Source organism: Aethalodelphis obliquidens, unplaced genomic scaffold (genome assembly GCF_003676395.1).
Source record: "Aethalodelphis obliquidens isolate GAN/ISIS:26980383/991018 unplaced genomic scaffold, ASM367639v1 scaffold83, whole genome shotgun sequence".
In the NCBI taxonomy this organism is placed as follows: Eukaryota; Metazoa; Chordata; class Mammalia; order Artiodactyla; family Delphinidae; genus Aethalodelphis; species Aethalodelphis obliquidens.
Window position 1 is genome coordinate 5,882,490 of NW_020838027.1, and position 18,120 is coordinate 5,900,609.

At 47.4% G+C, this 18,120-nt stretch overlaps 1 protein-coding gene across 3 annotated transcripts; it reads left to right on the forward strand.

The window, feature by feature from the left end:
• Positions 1 to 13,228: 13,228 nt before the first annotated feature.
• CD27 (CD27 molecule) lies at positions 13,229 to 17,969 on the forward strand. Of its 3 annotated transcripts, XM_027093227.1 has the most exons (6): positions 13,244 to 13,633; positions 13,822 to 13,953; positions 16,422 to 16,574; positions 16,779 to 16,868; positions 17,138 to 17,257; positions 17,480 to 17,969. In XM_027093227.1, the coding sequence occupies exons 1-6, from the start codon at positions 13,498 to 13,500 to the stop codon at positions 17,602 to 17,604; spliced, it is 756 nt and encodes a 251-aa protein (XP_026949028.1). In that variant the 5' UTR covers positions 13,244 to 13,497; the 3' UTR covers positions 17,605 to 17,969. The 3 variants fall into 3 exon arrangements, with proteins under 3 accessions (XP_026949029.1, XP_026949030.1, XP_026949028.1); XM_027093228.1 differs by lacking the exon at positions 17,480 to 17,969 and having other exon boundaries at positions 13,229 to 13,633; positions 16,779 to 16,960; positions 17,138 to 17,234; XM_027093229.1 differs by lacking the exon at positions 17,138 to 17,257 and having other exon boundaries at positions 13,236 to 13,633.
• The last annotated feature ends 151 nt before the right edge of the window (positions 17,970 to 18,120 follow it).

Here is an 18,120-nt window from a genome sequence, read left to right on the forward strand (position 1 = left end):
AGTTCTACAATAATAGCTGGAGATGTCAATACCCCACTCACGATAATGATAGAAAAAGCAGAAAAAAGATGGGTAAGGAAATAGTAGGGGTTTTTTTAAATTGAAGTATAGTTGATTTACAATGTTGTGTTAATTTCTGCTGTACAGCAAAGTGATTCAGTTATACATATACATACCTTCTTTTTCATATTCTTTGCCATTACAGTTTGTCATAGGATATTGAATATAGTTCCCTGTGCTATACAGTACGTCCTTGTTGCTTATCCATTCTCTATATAATGGTTTGCATTTGCTAACCCCAAACTCCCAATTCTTTTTTTTTTTAAACATCTTTATTGGAGTATAATTGCTTTACAATGGTGTGTTAGCTTCTGCTTTATAACAAAGTGAATCAGCTATACATATACATATATCCCCATATCTCCTCCCTCTTGCATCTCCCACCCACCTTCCCTATCCCACCCCTCTAGGTGGTCACAAAGCACCGAGCTGATCTCCCTGTGCTATGCGGCTGCTTCCCACTAGCTAGCTATTTTACATTTGGTAGTATATATAAGTCCATGCCACTCTCTCACTTCGTCCCAGCTTCCCCTTCCCCCTCCCCATGTCCTCAAGTCCATTTTCTATGTATGAGGGTTTTTTTTTTTTTTTTTTTTGCTGTACGCGGGCCTCTCACTGTTGTGCCCTCTCCCGTTGCGGAGCACAGGCTCCGGACGTGCAGGCTCAGTGGCCATGGCTCACAGGCCCAGCCTCTCCGCGGCATGTGGGATCTTCCCGGACCGGGGCACGAACCCGTGTCCCCTGCATCAGCAGGCGGACTCTCAACCACTGCGCCACCAGGGAAGCCCAAACAACACATTTTTAAGCAAACCAATGGATCAAAGAAGAAATCACAAGGGAAATTATAAAATACTTAGAGGCAAATGCAAATGAAAACCCAACATACCAAAACTTTGGGGGTGCAGTGAATGTAGTACTAAGGGGTAAATTTATAGTGAATTGTTTATACATTAAAAAAACAAGATTTCAAATCAATCAATTTTTCTAGTTCCTTAACTTTACAACTTAAGGAACTAGAAAAAGAAGAAGCAACTAAACCCAAAGCTAGCAGAAGGAAGTAAAAAAGTTAGGGCAAAGAAAAACAAAATAGAGAACAGGAAAACTATAGAGAAAATCATTGAAACCCGAAGTTGGTTCTTTGAAAAGATCAACAAAATTGGCAAACCTTTAGTTAAATGAACTAAGAAAAAAAGAGAGAAGACTCAAATTACTAAAATCAGAAATGAGGGAATTCCCTGGTGGTCCAATGGTCAGGGCTCTGTGCTTCCACCGCAGGGGGCACGGGTTTGATCCCTGTTTGGGGAACTAAGGTCCTGCAAGCTGCGAGGGGCGGCCAACAAAAATAATAACAAAATAAAGTCAGAAATGAAATGGGGACATTACTACCTATTCTACAGAAATGAAAAGGATTACAAGGGAGTACTATGAACAATTGTACACCAAAAAACTTGATAGTCTAGATGAAATGAATAAGTTCCTAGAAACACAAAACTTACCAAGACTAAACCACAAAGAAATAGAAAATTTGAATAGACCTGTAACTAGCAAGGAGATTAAATCAGTAATCAAAAATCTCTCGGCAAGTAGCACTGTTTACAATAGCCAAGACATGGAAATAACCTAAGTGCCCATCAACAGACAACTGGCTTAAGAAGATGTGGTGTATATATACGATAGAATAATGAAATATTGCCATTTGCAGCAAAATGGGTGGACCTAGAGAATATTATACTTAGTGATGTAAGTCAGACAAAGACAAATATTATATGATATCACTTATATGTGGAAATCTAAAAAATAATACAAATGAATCTATATACAAAACAGAAACAGACTCATAGACATAGAAAACAAACTTATAGTTACCAAAGGAGAAAAGGAGGGGAGGGGTAAATTAGGAGTGTGGGATTAACAGATACAAACTACTATACATAAAATAGATAAACAACAAGGACCTACTGTATAGCACAGGGAACTATATTCAGTATCTTGTAATAACCTATAATGGAAAATAATCTGAATATATATATATATATATAGGACTTCATGGAAATTTTCAAAATTTGTGTATCAAAGGACACTATCAACAGAGTAAAAGGGCAACCCACAGAATAGGAGAACATATTTGCAAACCCTGTATCTGATAAGGGATTAATATCCAGATTATAGAGAGAACTCTGATAACTCAATAACAAAATAAAACAACTACAACAAAAAAACCCTCAAACATGTGCAAAGAACTTGAATAGACATTTCTCCAAAGAAGACAGACAAATGGCCAATAAGCACATGAAAAGATGCTCAACATCATTACTCATCAGAGAAATGCAAAACAAAACTACAATAAGGTATCACCTCACACCAGTCAGAATGGCCGTCACCAAAAAATCTACAAACAATAAATGGTGCAGAGGGTGTGGAGAAAAGGGAACCCTCTTGCACTGTTGGTGGGAATGTAAATTGATACAGTCACTATGGAGAACAGTATGGAGGTTCCTTAAAAAACTAAAAATAGAACTACCATACAAAACAGCAATCCCACTACTGGGCATATACCCTGAGAAAACCATAATTCAAAAAGAGTCATATACCACAATGTTCATTGCAGCACTATTTACAATAGCCAGGTCATGGAAGCAACCTAAGTGTTCATCAACAGATGAATGGATAAAGAAGATGTGGCACGTATATACAATGGACTATTACTCAGCCCTAAAAAGAAACGAAATTGAGTTATTTGTAGTGAGGTGGATGGACCTAGACTCTGTTATACAGAGTGAAGAAAGTTGGAAAGAGAAAAACAAATACCGTATGCTAACACATATATATGGAATCTAAAAAAAAAAAAAAAAAAAGTGGTTATGAAGAACCTAGGGGCAGGACAGGAATAAAGACTCAGATGTAGAGAATGGACTTGAGGACACGGGGAGGGGCAAGGGTAAGTTGGGATGAAGTGAGAGAGTGGCATGGACTTATATATACTACCAAATGTAAAATAGATAGCTAGTGGGAAGCAGCTGCATAGCAGAGAGAGATCAGCTCGGTGCTCTGTGACCACCTAGAGGGGTGGGATAGGGAAGGTGGGAGGGAGACGCAAGAGGGAGGAGACATGGGGTTATATGTATATGTATAACTGATTCACTTTGTTATAAAGCAGAAACTAACACACCACTGTAAAGCAGTTATACTCCAATAAAGATGTTTAAAAAAAAATAATACGCCAGAAAAGGTGTTCTGAAACACACACAAACACACACACACACAAAGTGAATATCATAGTCTTACTCTATTATAAATAGTCAAACAAAATCTATAGGTCGAAATTAAAGAAAAGTAATAAGTAAGAATTTAAAAGTTTTATTATATTCATAATAGAATAACAAAATGTATAAGTTGAACTTAAAGAGAATAAGGGAAACTAGATTTTGAATTTGGTTACTTTAATAAACTATTTTTTAATTCCAATAACCATGCATAGACTTTTACTCTGTGCTCTCAAGTATCAAAAGACACACGTTTGCAATATCCTTCCTCTTGCAGCTGTACCAAGCCAGCCTATCCCGTTCCATCAGTGTGAAAATGTGATGGGGTCTCCTCAGCCGCAGAAGCCTCCCCATTGCCCAACCTAAAGCTCCCATTGCTAATTTTGAGCTCTAGTAAAGGTGAGATTTGTCCCATATACCTCCTCCTGCTGGATTTCTCCCTTCCACTATGAGCTCTGTACCACTTCAGGAATCCCAAGCTCTCACACTGCCCCAACCCCAAGAAGGAAAAGAGCTTAATAATCAAACCATACTCCAAGGAACATTTACTGGGACCTTCTGCATCAAGCCCTGTGTAGGGTGTGCCCCCATGTTATCACACTGAACAGATCACATCCACCCTGTGAGGTAAGCATCAGCATCCCATGTTACAGTGGAAACAGACTCACAGCTTGAGCAACTGACCCGCTAGCAAGTGACCAAGCAGAGAGATGGCCTTGGACGTGGTCCAAGCAGCAGATTTACCTTGAATGGCCCTCCACATCTCAGATTTTCACCATCTGGTTGATCGCTATACTCCCTCCCCAGACTCCTCTGACCCTACCAGCCTCCAGGACCTTGCCTGTCACCCTCAGCATTCCTCTATGGGCAAGATGTCCATCAACGGAGGAAGGACTGTGGACTAACTCACACGTAAGGGGGAAGGCTGCCACAGCCCTCGACCTTCAGGAACTCCATCAGAGGCACCCAAGGTCAGGGAAAGCAGCTGTGAGAGATGGGGAGGCCCCTGTCACCAAACCACTCTCTTCCCCTCCCAGTAGAGGGAGACATTAGAAGAAAAGGAAGTGTGGGGAAGATGAGTCAGATAAGTTTCCCTTTGCATCACAGAATCAAATTCTCCATCTGTGACTTCAGATAAGTCACAGGTAACCCCAAGCAATGGCCCGCAGGATGTAACTGTAACACACCTACCCCCCCAAAGCATCATGTTCCAACTCTGTGGAGAAAACAGTTGCCTCCTTCGAAAGTCAAAGTGTTACATGAAAAATGAACAATTAGAAATGAAACTAAGAAAACAATTCCATTTACAATAGTATCAAAAAGAATAAAATACTTAAGGATAAATTTAATGAAGAAAGTGCAAGACTTGTACACTAAAAACTACAAAACAATGATGAAAGACATCAAGGAAGATCTAAATAAATGGGAAAATATCCTATGTTCTTATAGATTGGAGGACTTCGGTTTGTTTTGGGGGGGTTGTTTGCTTGTTTGTTTGTTTTTGCCATACCACATGGCACGCGGGATCTTAGTTCTCCGACCAGGGATAGAAACTGTGCCCTCTGCAGTGGAAGTGCGGAGTCTTAACCACTGGACCGCCAGGGAGTCCCAACCACTGGACCGCCAGGGAGTCCCGGGACTTCGTATTTTTAAGATGACAATACTCCCCAAATTCACCTACAAATCCAATGCAACCCCTGTCATTCTAACTGCCTTGTTTTGCAGAAATAGATGAACTAATCCTAAAATTCATATGGAAATGAAAGAGAAACAGAATAGCCAAAGTTATCCTGAAAAAGAACAAAGTTGGAGGATTCACACTTCCCAACTGCAAAACTTACTACAAAGCTTCAGTAATCGAAACAGTGTGGTACTGGCATAAAGACAGGCATACAGATCATAAACTCAAGAGTCCAGAAATCAACCCATACATCTCTGGCCAGTTGATTTTGACAAGGGTGCCAAGACCACTCAATGTGAAAAGAATAGTCTTTTTAACAACTGGTGCTGGGACAATGCATATCCACAGGCAAAAGAACGAAGTTGAACCCTTACCTCAAATTATATACAAAACGTAACTCAAAATAGATCAAAGAAATAAAACTATAAAACTGTCAGAAACAGGTGTAAATCCGTGTGACCTTGGATTAGGCAATGACTTCTTAAATATGATACCAAAATCACAAGCAACAAAAGAAAAATAGATAAACTGGACTTTATCAAAGTTAAACATGTTAGTGTAACAAAGGACACTACCAAGAAAGTGAAAAACAACCCATAGAATGGAGAAAATATTTGCAAGTCACATATTTGATGAGACTAGCATCGAGAATACATAAAGAACTCTTATAACTCAACAAAAAAGACAAATGATCCAATTTAAACATGGCCAAAGTGTTTGAATAGACATTTCTCAAAGAAGATATACAAATGTCCAGTAAGTACATGAAAAGAGGCTCAGCATCTTTAGTCTTAGGGAAATGTGAATCAAAACCACAGTGAGGTACTACTTCATACCAGCTAGGGTGGCTATAATTTTTTTTAACGGAAACTGACACGTGTTGGTAAACAAGTAGAGAAACTACATGTACCACTGGTGGGATTGTCAAATGGTTCAAATGGTTCAAACTGTGGAAAAGTTTGTCAGTCCCTTAAGAAGCTAAACACAGAATCAACATATGACCCAGCCATTCCAATCATAGGAATATGAGAATTCAAAACATATGTTCAAACAAAACTTGTACATGAATGTTGATAGCAGCATCCTTCATAACAGCCAAAAAGTGGAAACAACCCAAACGTGCATCAACTGATAAGTGGATAAACAAAATGTGGGATATCCGTACAACGGAATATTATTCAGCCATAAAAATCATGAAGTAGCTGAATCATGCCACAACACGGATAAACCTTGAAGATATTATGCGAAAGTGAAAGAAGCCAGTCAGATGACCGTGTATGACTCCATTTATATGAAATGGTGAGAATAGGCAAAGCCATACAGATCAAAAATAGATTAATAGGGACTTCCCTGGTGGTGCAGTGGTTAAGAATCCGCCTGCCAATGCAGGGGACATGGGTTCAAGCCCTGGTCTGGGAAGATCTCACATGCCACGGAGCAACTAAGCCCGTGCGCCACAGCTACTGAGCCCGCATGCCACAACTACTGAAGCCCGCGTGCCTAGAGCCCGTGCTCTGCAACAAGAGAAGCCACCGCCATGAGAAGCCCGCGCACCGCGATGAAGAGTAGCCCCCGCTCACCACAACTAGAGAAAGCCCGTGCACAGCAACAAAAAACCCAACGCAGCCAAATAAATAATACAATAAGTATATTTAAAAAATAGATTAATGATTGCCTGGAGATGGGGGAGGGGAAAGTGGGACTGACTGCTAGTGGGTCTGAGGTTTCTTTTAGGGGAGATGGAAATGTTCTGGAATTAGATAGTGGGGCTATTTGCACGACGTTGGGAAAAATCCTAAAATCCACTGAATTGTACATTATAAAACACTTAAAACGTTGAATTTTATCTCAATTTTTAGAGTCAACATGCACCAGGTTGCCCTTCAGTCTGGGCCAGAAGAAAGTGTAGTCTTAGGAAGACGTCTGGTGCTGAAGCAGAAGGGTCTGGGGGTTCCCTGAGTCCCACTGGCATCTTGCAAATGAGGTAAGGGATACCAACTCCGAGCAGATCTGAAGTCTATGGAGGTTTGTAGCGAGGATAGGAGTGATCTCGCCCACCACAGGGAGGCTTGTCTCAGCCCCTAGAGCGGATGGCAAACATCCAAAGGGATCCACGGAACTGGCAGAGGCCCTGCAGGTTGGGTCCCAAAACAGAGGATTTTTTTTTTTTTTTTTTTTTTGCGGTACGCAGGCCTCTCACTGTTGTGGCCTCTCCCGTTGCGGAGCACAGGCTCCGGGCGCGCAGGCTCAGCGGCCATGGCTCACGGGCGCAGCCGCTCCGCGGCATGTGGCTTCTTCCCGGACCGGGGCACGAACCCGTGTCCCCTGCATTGGCAGGCGGACTCTCAACCACTGCGCCACCAGGGAAGCCCCCGAAACAGGATTTTTGTAGGCAAGAGCCGAGAGTGGACTTGAGGACACTGGTGGTGACCCAGGGAGAAAAGATATCAGTCACAAAGAGGAAATACAAACGGCCAGCGATCATGGAAAGATGCTGGGGCTCGCTGGTAATCAGAAGGATGTACACTGAACAACAGTGAGGCAGCGTTTTCCTCCAGGTCGATCGTCTGAAATGGTTTGCTAATATGAAAGGCTGGCAGGATGTGAGCAGACGTGCTCTCTTCTCAAGGCTGTTGGATGTGTGAAATGGTAGAACCAATTTGGAGGGCAACTCGCCAGCACCTATTAAAGTGAAAAATGTGCATACCCTATGACTCAGCGATTCCAGTGCCCAGAATTTATTCTAAAGCGACACTCTCACAAGCACAGAGAAGTAGCAGATGCTATGCGACAGCACTTGTAATAGTGAAATGCTGGGGGAAAAGCTAAGTATTCATAAACAGGAGAATGGCTAAAAAGCCTACATACATCCATTCTCTATCGAAATGAGTAGTAGTTCTACATGTATAACGTGAAATGATCTCCAAGACGTATTACTGGGTTTAAAAAGCAAATTTTAGAAGGATGTGTACTATGTAACATTTATGAAAAAACAAAGCACAACCCAAAACGCAAGTGTGCGGGGCCCTTGGAGAATTCTTCCCGGCAGGCTGGGGTACCAGGCCAATTAACAATCCTTTCTTTACCTGGAAAAAGATGGACTTTTAAAAGCAACACGGGAAGAACATGGAACTGCCAGGCTTGGGCTGTTTCATTTCCAAGAGATCATTTTTAACGAGTACAGAGAACCAACGCATGACTCGTTCCGTAGGCTTTCTTTCTGGCTCTGTGTTAGGAGAATTACTGCCGGCTTGTATAGTATTTCCTTTAGAGAACAGAGGTACCTTCCCATTCCCAAATAAGAAAGGGAAAGCGAAAATTAGGTGTCCTTGCCAACAACCATCTCAGTTATAAAAGGCGGGGGTAAGCCCCTCACCGGGGAGAAGTAGTGACCACGGGCTGTGCAAGAGGTTCTTCGCCCACCTCCCTGGAGACCAGAGGTCTTCCCTGCTTTGAGAAATTCAAACAGAGGGTCCTCAGTAGGAGAGGGTGTGAAAAGAGAATGAGAAATATTTCGTTTTTGCTTAATAATATTTTAAGTAGGAAATAAAATGGACTTCACTGGAAAAATCCATCTGTTCTTTTTGCTGATAGATGTCTGTCTCTGGGGGGTCTGAACTTTCATTCCCCGCTATAAAAAAAGAATCTGTTTATTAACAACAGCCTAACAAGGGAAAGGGGTCTTCCCTCATTTGGGGCCATGAACGTTCCTAAATAATAAAACACACACATATAATTTGTTTGTTTAGAAAAAGTTCTGCAAGAACCCCCACTACCCTGAAACAGTGATTACCCCTGAGGGAGCAGGGAGAGGACCAGGACCAGGGCTGAGGGGAGGAGATCGAGCAGAGGGAATTTGAGTCTTATCAATAATCGTTCAATATTTTTTTCCATTTTCACTTCTAATTTTTACATAAAAAAAGGATGACATAGGGGCTTCCCTGGTGGCGCAGTGGTTGGGAGTCTGCCTGCCGATGCAGGGGACACGGGTTCGTGCCCCCGGTCCGGGAAGATCCCACGTGCCCCGGTCCGGGAAGATCCGTGAGCCATGGCCGCTGAGCCTGCGTGTCCAGAGCCTGTGCTCCGCAACGGGAGAGGCCACAACAGTGAGAGGCCCGCGTACCGCAAAAAAAAAAAAAAAGGGAAATAATGAAATCAAAAGGTGGTTCTTTGAAGGAATAAATAAATTAGACTTATTTCTGGCAAAGTGTATCAAGAAAAAAATGAGAAATTATAAACAAATATTGGGAGAGAAAATAACTACAGATCTAGTGGTGATTTTAAACATTTATGGCCATACATCTAAAACAGATTAAATACACAATCTTCCAGAAAAATATAGCCTACCAAAACTGACTCCAGAAGAAACTGAAAATCTGAAATCAGTAGTGAAAAACCTATGCTCAAAATAAACACACACACACACACACACACACACACACACACACACAATTCTACCAAGCCTTCAAGGGACAGATCACCCCTATTTTATATAATCTGTATTTAAGAAAAGAAAAACTACCACTGATCAAAAGAAGAGAAGTGGTCAAAGGAAGAATAGGGTGGTGTCTGGAAACCCAAACCAAAGGAAGAAACAATTCTCAAGTAGGTGAGAGCTCAGAGCCCACATACCTCAGCTAAACCTTACTTCCTGGCTGAAACACCCGCCAGCCCTCCCATCCCTGCACCCTGACTCTCCCCTTCACGGTGCGGCCAAAATGGCCATCGCTAAGAACTTCACATGTGTCTTAGAGATTACCTGATCAATGTCTGCCTCTTACTGTTGTGTCAGCTCCACAAGGGCAGAAACCAGTTGTTTATTTTTTTTCATCATTGTGTCCCATTACTTAGATGGGACCTGACACACAATGGACATGCAACAAATACCTGTCAAATGGACGAGGAGTAGAGTTTACAAGGTCAGTGTGGCCTTGGGCCCTCCAAAACTTCGATGTTATAATTGTGGATAGAGCTGCCAGGGAACAAAGCTGAGGATGGACCATCTCATATGTAGTAGGTGCCTTACATGCTGGGAGACACTAGGAGCTGGGATTGAGATACTGAAAAGTGGTCAGAGGTTGGAAGAACTGCCCAGAGTTGGTCAGTCCCCTGTGTCACCCAGACTGAGGAGTCCCAGGGGTGCAAACTACAGAGCTGGGATGTGAGCACCCAGACCCTTAAGCAGCCCACCCCACTGTCCTGCCTAGTTGGTTTCTCAAAGCCTTGCTGGGAAGGAGTATCTAAGGTGTTGGGGGCCTGGGGGGTCGGGAGAAGAAGGAATGGAGTGGAAGACAAAGACGACTAGAAAAACTAAGGGTTTGGTTGATGAGACTGGGGAATACGATTTCTGATGCCTATGTAATAGAACAGAACTTCCTTCTAAGGGAGAGTTTAGCTCCGCTGAGGACTTGCTTACAGATTTATAAAGGGCCAAGACTGATGTGGGGATGAGGGACTGAAGAGAGTGGAGGGATGCTGCCGGACAGGTTTCTGAAAGGCGGTCTGTGGCTAAAGGAGGAGAGAGGACAGCCAGGATGCTCGGTGCACCTACTGCTTCGTGGGAAGGACCATTAAGAACCAGAATATCCAAAATGCAATTTAACTTGTATCCTTATGAGATCTAAAGCTTCAGCAAAATTCTGCCACACCTAACAGATTTCTGCTTATAGTTGGTTCAGAGGAAAATTCAAGAGAGCCCTGTGTCCCCAACCTGGGGCCTGTGGCGGGGCAGAGGTACGGGAATTCTCAGGAGCAGAGAGGCAGGCACAAGGCTTCAGCTGAAAGAGAGAAGCGACCATCACACCGGACCCACTGGAATCCGTGCAAGTCCACAGCACTGCCTCTTCCCACTCTGCCCGGGACCTGCCCTGGCCGGAAGACGCGGGGTGTCTTGTCTAGGGATAAGGAGCAAGGGGACCCCAGCTGACATCCAGGCTACCTCCCCTGCTCCAGATTACCTTCTCAAAACTAATGAAACTTGTCAGAGGTGAAGGGCTTCCGTGGGCCTGTCTCCATAGATGCAAGAAAGGGAGGGAGTTGCTGGGAAAAGGCCATGTATCTCGGCCCAGCCGGGAGTGGGAGAAGCTGAACCCCAAAGAGAAAGTGATGGTGGAGGACTTGGTGGGGAGAGGTTAGCAGGCTGCACCTGCAGGGTCTGTAGAGAAGAGAAAAGGCTGTCCAGTCCAGGGGGCCAGCCCAGGACAGGCCAAGGCCCACCAGAAGTTGGTGCAAAAGGCACAGAAGGCAGATGAAGTCGTTCCATTCATCCAGAAAAGAGGGCCAGAAAACTGGCTTTCCTCCTCCTGGCCAGCGGTTCTCCAGGAGAGCCAGGCAGACCCTGCTCCTACCCTCCCCCCAGCTGCCCAGAGAAGTGATGAGTAGAGGAGGGAATGGGCCTTGACCCAGAGAACGGAGACCCCCCGTGGGGGAGCCCAGGGTCTAGTAGAGGCTGTTAGCTATCCGCATCCTCAATTCCCCCTTTGGCAAGTTTCTCCCTAAAGGTCCCCAACACCTTATCATCCTTCCAGGGTCTCCTGCATCCCCACATGTCTCTCCACGACCGCCTTGAAGTTTAAGACTAACAGTGAAGGGAATTCCCTGGCGGTCCAGTGGTTGGGACTCTGAGCTCTAACTGCCAAGGGCCTGGGTTCAGTCCCTCATCGGGGAACTAAGATCCCACAAGCCGTGTGGCTGAAAAAAAAGACTAACAGTGAAGATATAGACCATAATCTGGGAATGCGGGCAGGACTGTTGGTGACAGCAAAATCCTCAGGTCCCAAGGGTAACGCCCTCTGAGGAGGGAATTCAGGCACCCGGCCAGATATCGCCAAAAGGACGGTTTTGCACAAGTAACTCTTCAAATCACACCCCTGTGTGGCTTCCCACTTGAGAGGACCGTCCTGAAGAGTAGAGGAAGTTGGGGAAAGACAGGAGGATGGAAAAAATGAAGAGAAAGGAAACCGAAGAGTGAGACAGAGAACAGATCTAACAGAGGAGCCCCAGGGGTGTGAGATTTTATGAGCAGTGTGGAAACAATGGCAAAGCCCCTGAATGAAAAAATGGCCTGGAGAAACAAGCCAGTCTCTGGGGAAAGAGCGGGGGGGGGGGGGGGGGGGGGGGGGGGGGGGGGGGGCTGTATGACCCAGGTGTTCCTGGGACTCAAAGAGGGGAAAGTCCAGCTATTTCCAATATCCCCAAGTCAGTCTTCCCAGGAGAACCACAGAAATAGGGAAACAATGACCCACAGGATCAACATTTAATCCCAAGTGCCCAAGGCTGGGCGAGAAGACGCCCAGGTGCTCCAGGACCAATGGCGAACACAGCCAGAGGTGGGAAGGGGAGGACAAAGATGATAGTAAGGTGGGCTTCCCTGGTGGCGCAGTGGTTGAGTCCGCCTGCCGATGCAGGGGACGCGGGTTCGTGCCCCGGTCCAGGAAGATCCCACATGCCACGGAGCGGCTGGGCCCGTAAGCCATGGCCGCTGAGCCTGCTTGTCCGGAGCCTGTGCTCCGCAACAGGGGAGGCCGCAGCAGTGAGAGGCCCGCGTACCGCAAAAAAAAAAAAAAAAAAAAAATGATAGTATGGTGAGGGAGGCCAGCTGGGAATGGGTGGCACCTGTACCACAGGCTGGCAGGAAGGTTAAACGATCATGTGTGAGCTCCTAGCACACAGTCTGACAGAGAGGAGACACAGGTTTAAGTCCCTTGTTTGCAATTCTGAACAATCAATCCCATAGCAAACTCTTTTGGCCGTGAAACCAGACGTCAGTTGATACGAGGCTGGCTATAGCTGTTATCCACCCCATTGAAAGAGTCAACAGTTTTGCTGCAGAAACGCTGTGCTTGGTGGTGAGCACTGCTCCAGCCCCGTGAGGGTGTCATGTGATGCTGGTTTCTTCCCAAATCTGAAAAATTCTGAATGTATCCCATCCCCAAGAGTTTCAGATAAGAGTGTGCGGACCCGCACTCAGTTCTGGTTTCCCTTCCTTCCCTAAACCGCTGACCTTGGTGTAAGAAGTGGTGTGGGAAGAGGCGTGGGGACACGCAGCTGTGAACAGGGGGCAACGTGGGCATCTTCGTGTGCAGGTGCTTGAATAGGAGCGTGCGTGTCCCTGTGCATCCAACGTTTTATAAAAGCTGCAGGCAGAGTTAAATTCTTCACGAGCGGAAGAGAGACAGAGGCCACGGAGCGGCTGGCGTGTTGGGGGCGTCTTTGAAGAGAGCAGGTCTTCTGACAGTTTCCCCTTTAATGCTCTCCCAGCACCCAGCGCATGGGAAAGGGGGAGGGGTGGCGGTAGCTGCCTGAGCGAGAAACAGCTACAGTAGAACTTCAACTGCATCAAAGGTCAGCCTGCCACCCAACTCGGGGACAACTCCAAGAAAACAGGCCCGGGAGGTGCAAAGAAGAGGCACCAGCGCCTGGCTGGGGAGGTGCCAGCTCCCCCAAGGCCCGAAGTCGGCAGCCAGGGCAGGAAGAGCTCCCCGGGCAGTAGCCATGGCCCGGCCACCTCCCTGCTGGCTGTGGGTTCTGGGGCCCCTGGCAGTGCTCTCAGCGACCCCAGCCTCCAAGAGGTGTCCGGAAAAGCATTACCTGGCTCAGGGAGAACGGTGCTGCCAGATGTGCGAGCCAGGTAAGAGGAGGCCTTGCCAGGGTCTAGCTGAGTATGGAGAGAGAGGACCAGGCTTGGGGTGGAGGGACGCAGGGAGGGAGTCTGAGCTCAAGCAGGGAGCAGAATCCTGCAGAGGCCAGGAGGCAGCACCTTGAAGAGGGTGAGGGAGCGGCCTTCCTTGGGCTTTGACCCTGGACCTCTGCTCACAGGAACGTTCCTGGTGAAGGAATGTGACCAGCATGAAAAGGCTACTCAATGCGATCCGTGTACACCGGGGGTCTCCTTCTCACCAGACCACCATACCCGGCCCCACTGTGAGAGCTGCCGGCACTGTAACTCTGGTGAGATGGGCAAGCATTTGGGGAGCAAAGTGGGCATGGAGAAGCAAAGAGGGGGCAAGTAGGAGCTTCAGTTGCTTCAAGGCTACGGCCAGTGGAGCCCGTGGTGGGAAACGGGGTGCCCTGGGCGGTGTGTGTTGATGTGGTAGGGAGAGCTGTGAAGTGATTCAGGGAAGGGGCAAGCAGAGTTTGAGGGTCTGCTGAGAAGGGGTCTATGGCTAGGATCAAGACAATACAGAGTAGGAAGTTGCTGTAGGAGCCGAGATCTTAGACGAGCCTCTCCCCACTGATGAACGGGCCGTATTCTCAGAGGGCATATTGGTCTGGAAATTGGAATACACCTTTCTAAGGACATAACGATCCCAGTCAGTGGATAACACCCTCTTTTTGTCCAAAAGCCAATTCAGGAGAATGAATGTGTATGTGGCTTGTGTCTTTATGTATTTTGTAATTTCATCTTTTTTAAAACTAAGAAATGAAATATCAGCAGCTGGGTTATGAACACTTTCATCATTTCTCTGTTTTAGCTAGAATTTTAGATACTATGTATGTACAAGTGTACATAGATCAGCAGATCTAAAGTGGCCCCTTTGAACAAATATTCTCCAGCAGGACACTTTTGAGGACGATTTAGCTGAACCACATTACTCGCCTGTAAATGACTGACTAGGCCTTTTAATACTGTATTCTTGAAAATAAATACAAGGGTTTGTTGCTGCAAATCAGTCAAACGGCAACATAAGAAATACACCAGAGGCATTCCTCAGTCTACTTAACTTACAGATATGACTGTTCATGGGTGCTTCTCTCTTCTTGGCAACAATCTGGGCAAGATGGGGATTTTTTTTTTTTAGTCAAAGCCTCCCCAACTCACTCTGCAGGCCCCAGTAGAAGGCCTTTTCCTAATATTGAGCCAGTCGGAGCTCCCTCCACTCTGCTCCAGCCCAGCCCAGCCCACAATCCTCCTCTGTGAGATTCAGCCCACAGATCCCTGAAGCACTCAGGCAGCACCTGGCTGCAGGACTCCAGGGCACTGGAAAGAGGCTGAATGGGCTTGGTCCTCTTGGACCTCAGTATTCCCATCTGTAAGATGGACAAGTGCCTGCAATCAGCATGGAATTCTGTGCACAGGTTGTACATGGCAAAGAGAACTCCCAGGTTTCTGTAGACTCCACTGAAAACAATGGTACTTCACTCATTTTTTAACCAATCCCAGCCCCTTCTTTAACCCTTCCCATCCCTTTGGGCAGATACCCTCCCTGATCTTCTTCACCTTCCCTACCTATTTCCATCTCCACCACCACCGTTCCCTCCTCCATCACTGCTCTTCCTGTGCAGATCCTTATCCAGGCTGGCTCACAATTCCTGGTGAGCCACAAGGAAACCTAGTTCTAGTAGCAACCATGAGTCAGAATTCAGAAAGGAGATGCCACAGGGGCATAAAGATGAGAAGGAATTTACACCCTTTCCTGACAAAAGGCGCACATTAAAGAAATTGGGAGGGTTGATGGTAGTCTTTGGTATCCTCAGACGTCCCTTTCTGCACCCCTCTCCCACCTGTCAGGGCTCCTCTCCCTGGGTTCTCATGAGTGCACCCTGCCCCACCAGGCTCCCACTCAGTCCTGGCCCACATCCGGGTGCCACCTTCCCCAGAGTCACACTTCTCTTCTCACCCCCAAACACCCATGAACCCAAACCCATGCGGCGCCCTTCCTACCTACCTCCCCCAGTATCACCGATTGGCAGCCACCCAGCACCTGACCTCTACACTTGAATACAAATTATATTTTAGAGGCAAAGGATATCAGTAAAGTTAAAAACCTATTGGGGACCACAGCAGCACCATTTCCAATTGCTAAAAACTGGAAACTACCCAAACACACCAACAGTAGAACGGATGAATAAATGGTGTTGTATTCACACAGGGGAACACTAGATGGCAGTGAGAATGAACGATTTGCAATCACACTCAACACTGGATTAATCTCACAAAGAGCTGAGTAAAAGCAACCAGGCACGAATGAGCACACGCGCTTGATTCATGCATATAGTTCAAAAACTGGCAAAACCAACTTGTGTTGTTAGGAAGTCAGTAGCTATTCTTGGTGGGGACGGTGTTAGTGACTAAAAAGGAACACGACTGGTCATCTTGTTTCTTAATCTGGTGCTGGTTACACCTGTGAGTCCAATTCGTCCCAGTTCTCAAGCTTTACACTTGTGACATGCATACCTCTCTATAAGTATACTTCAATAAGAAGTTCTAAAAGCATCAGTGAGTGAGAGGAAAAATCATGTAAGCTGTTTCGACTTCTGAACCGTAAATTTTCTAAAAGGTCCGAGTTTTTCTTGAATAACAATAACACAAATGGCAAAGGCACTGGATGACAGTGGGGGAGGGGCAGGCCTGGGAGGCGAGGGAGGGGATTAAGCCAGTGGACCCTGTGTGTTCCCTCCCTCTCCTCTGTCGCCAGGTCTTCTCATTCGAAACTGCTCCCTCACCGCCAACTCGGAGTGTGCCTGCCCTGAGGGCTGGCAGTGCAGGGACAAGGAGTGTACAGAGTGTGTTGGTCCAGCCCAGGCCCCAGGCCCACACCCACAACCCTCCCACTCACCTTATGCTGAAGGTAAGTTCTAGGCAACCCTCTGTCTGGTCACTGGGGGTAAGGGTCACACCCCAACCAGCACCGCCTCTCCCATGCCCAGCCCCACATACGTTGCCTCGTCCGCCTGTCTCGGCCTTCGCACCCCCAGGCTCGCTTAGGCCTTCAGCCTAGCCTTGTGCCCTCTGGGGCCCCCTGCGGCTGCCCATCTTGTCTCTGTTTTTCCAGGGACACCAGAGGCCAGGACAGGCCAGCATATGCGGACTCTGGCTGATTCCAGGTGGCTGCCTGCCCCAACTCTCTCTACCCACTGGTCACGTGAGTTTTCTCCCCACTCCCCACCCCAAGAGAGAGAATGCACACAGGAGGGTCCAGGAGGGAAGCCAGCCAGAAAGCTCCTAGGAACAGGGGTAAGAAGAGGGAGAAGCAGAGTCCAGGGATTAGGAAAGGACGTGGTCCAATGGTGGGGGCAGGGGAGGAAGGTGGGGAAAGGGGAGAGGCAGGGGTGACAGAGGGCTGGGCTGAGGGGAGTCAAGGGCTAGGCCCTCCCCCAAACTCCCTTGTGACCCCTGCCCATCCCATCACAGCCCAAAGGTCCCTGTGCAGCACGGATTGCATCCGCATCTTTGTGCTCCTCTCTGGAATGTTTCTTGCTTTCACCATAGTCGGAGCCCTGTTCCTCCATCAACAAAGAAAATATAGATTAAGTAAGAGACAAAATTCAGGTTTCTGCACCCCACCCCACCATCTCGGCTTTGCCTCCCTATCTGGAACCTCACTGAATCTCTCCAGCTCCATCTTTAGCACCCTGTGGCCTCTCTTCCCCTCCTGTAAGCTGGGGCCCTCCTGACAGCCCGCCTTTGCTCACCTCTTCTCCCTTCACCCATCCTCCACCGCCGATCAACACTCATCTGATTCTCCCTCTTCAGACACGAGAGAAGGTCCAGTGGCGCCTGCAGAGCCTTGTCCTTACAGCTGCCCCAGGGAGGAGGAGGGCAGTGCCATCCCCATTCAGGAGGATTACCGAAAACCAGAGCCCGCTTCCTACCCCTGAGCCAGCGCTCGGCGGAGGGGGGCCGTCACTGCAGTCAAGTCCTAGCCTCCATCTCAACCCACCCGCCATCCAGGGGGATCGAGAGACGGCACCTCCAATTTCAGCACTACCCTCTCATCGGGACCCTTTCGTGTGTGCCGACTTGGGAAACTGTCCTGTGTGCCTTTTCGAGACTGGCAGTGGCGAGGACCCAGGGGAACGAGGTGGGGGGCGGGAAGCGGGAGCCCGAGTGTGTCAGCTGCACCCCTGTGCTGCCAGAGGGCTAGGGCTCCAGGTGGAAGACATACTTCCGCCTACGGTAGGCCCACGTGGTGTACCGCTGACCTAGAAACTCGACAAAATAAAGAGGCGCCTGCAGCTTTCCAGCTCTGAGATTTCAGTCTCCCCACGCAGGCCACACCCACCCTCCTCGCAGACCCGCGATCTGAGGGCGGAGCTTTCTCCCGCGCAGGCGCGCTGGGGCCCACGCGGGTTGGGGCGGGGGCAGGGGCGGGGCAGGGGCAGGGACGGGGCAGG

Excerpts from the sequence above, each read along its gene's own strand:
- CD27 (XM_027093227.1), top strand. The coding sequence starts at position 13,498 with ATGGCCCGGCCACCTCCCTGCTGGCTGTGGGTTCTGGGGCCCCTGGCA. Across the intron at positions 13,634-13,821 it reads CTGCCAGATGTGCGAGCCAG|GAACGTTCCTGGTGAAGGAA; the intron begins GTAAGAGGAGGC and ends CTCTGCTCACAG. Across the intron at positions 16,575-16,778 it reads CCACTCACCTTATGCTGAAG|GGACACCAGAGGCCAGGACA; the intron begins GTAAGTTCTAGG and ends CTGTTTTTCCAG.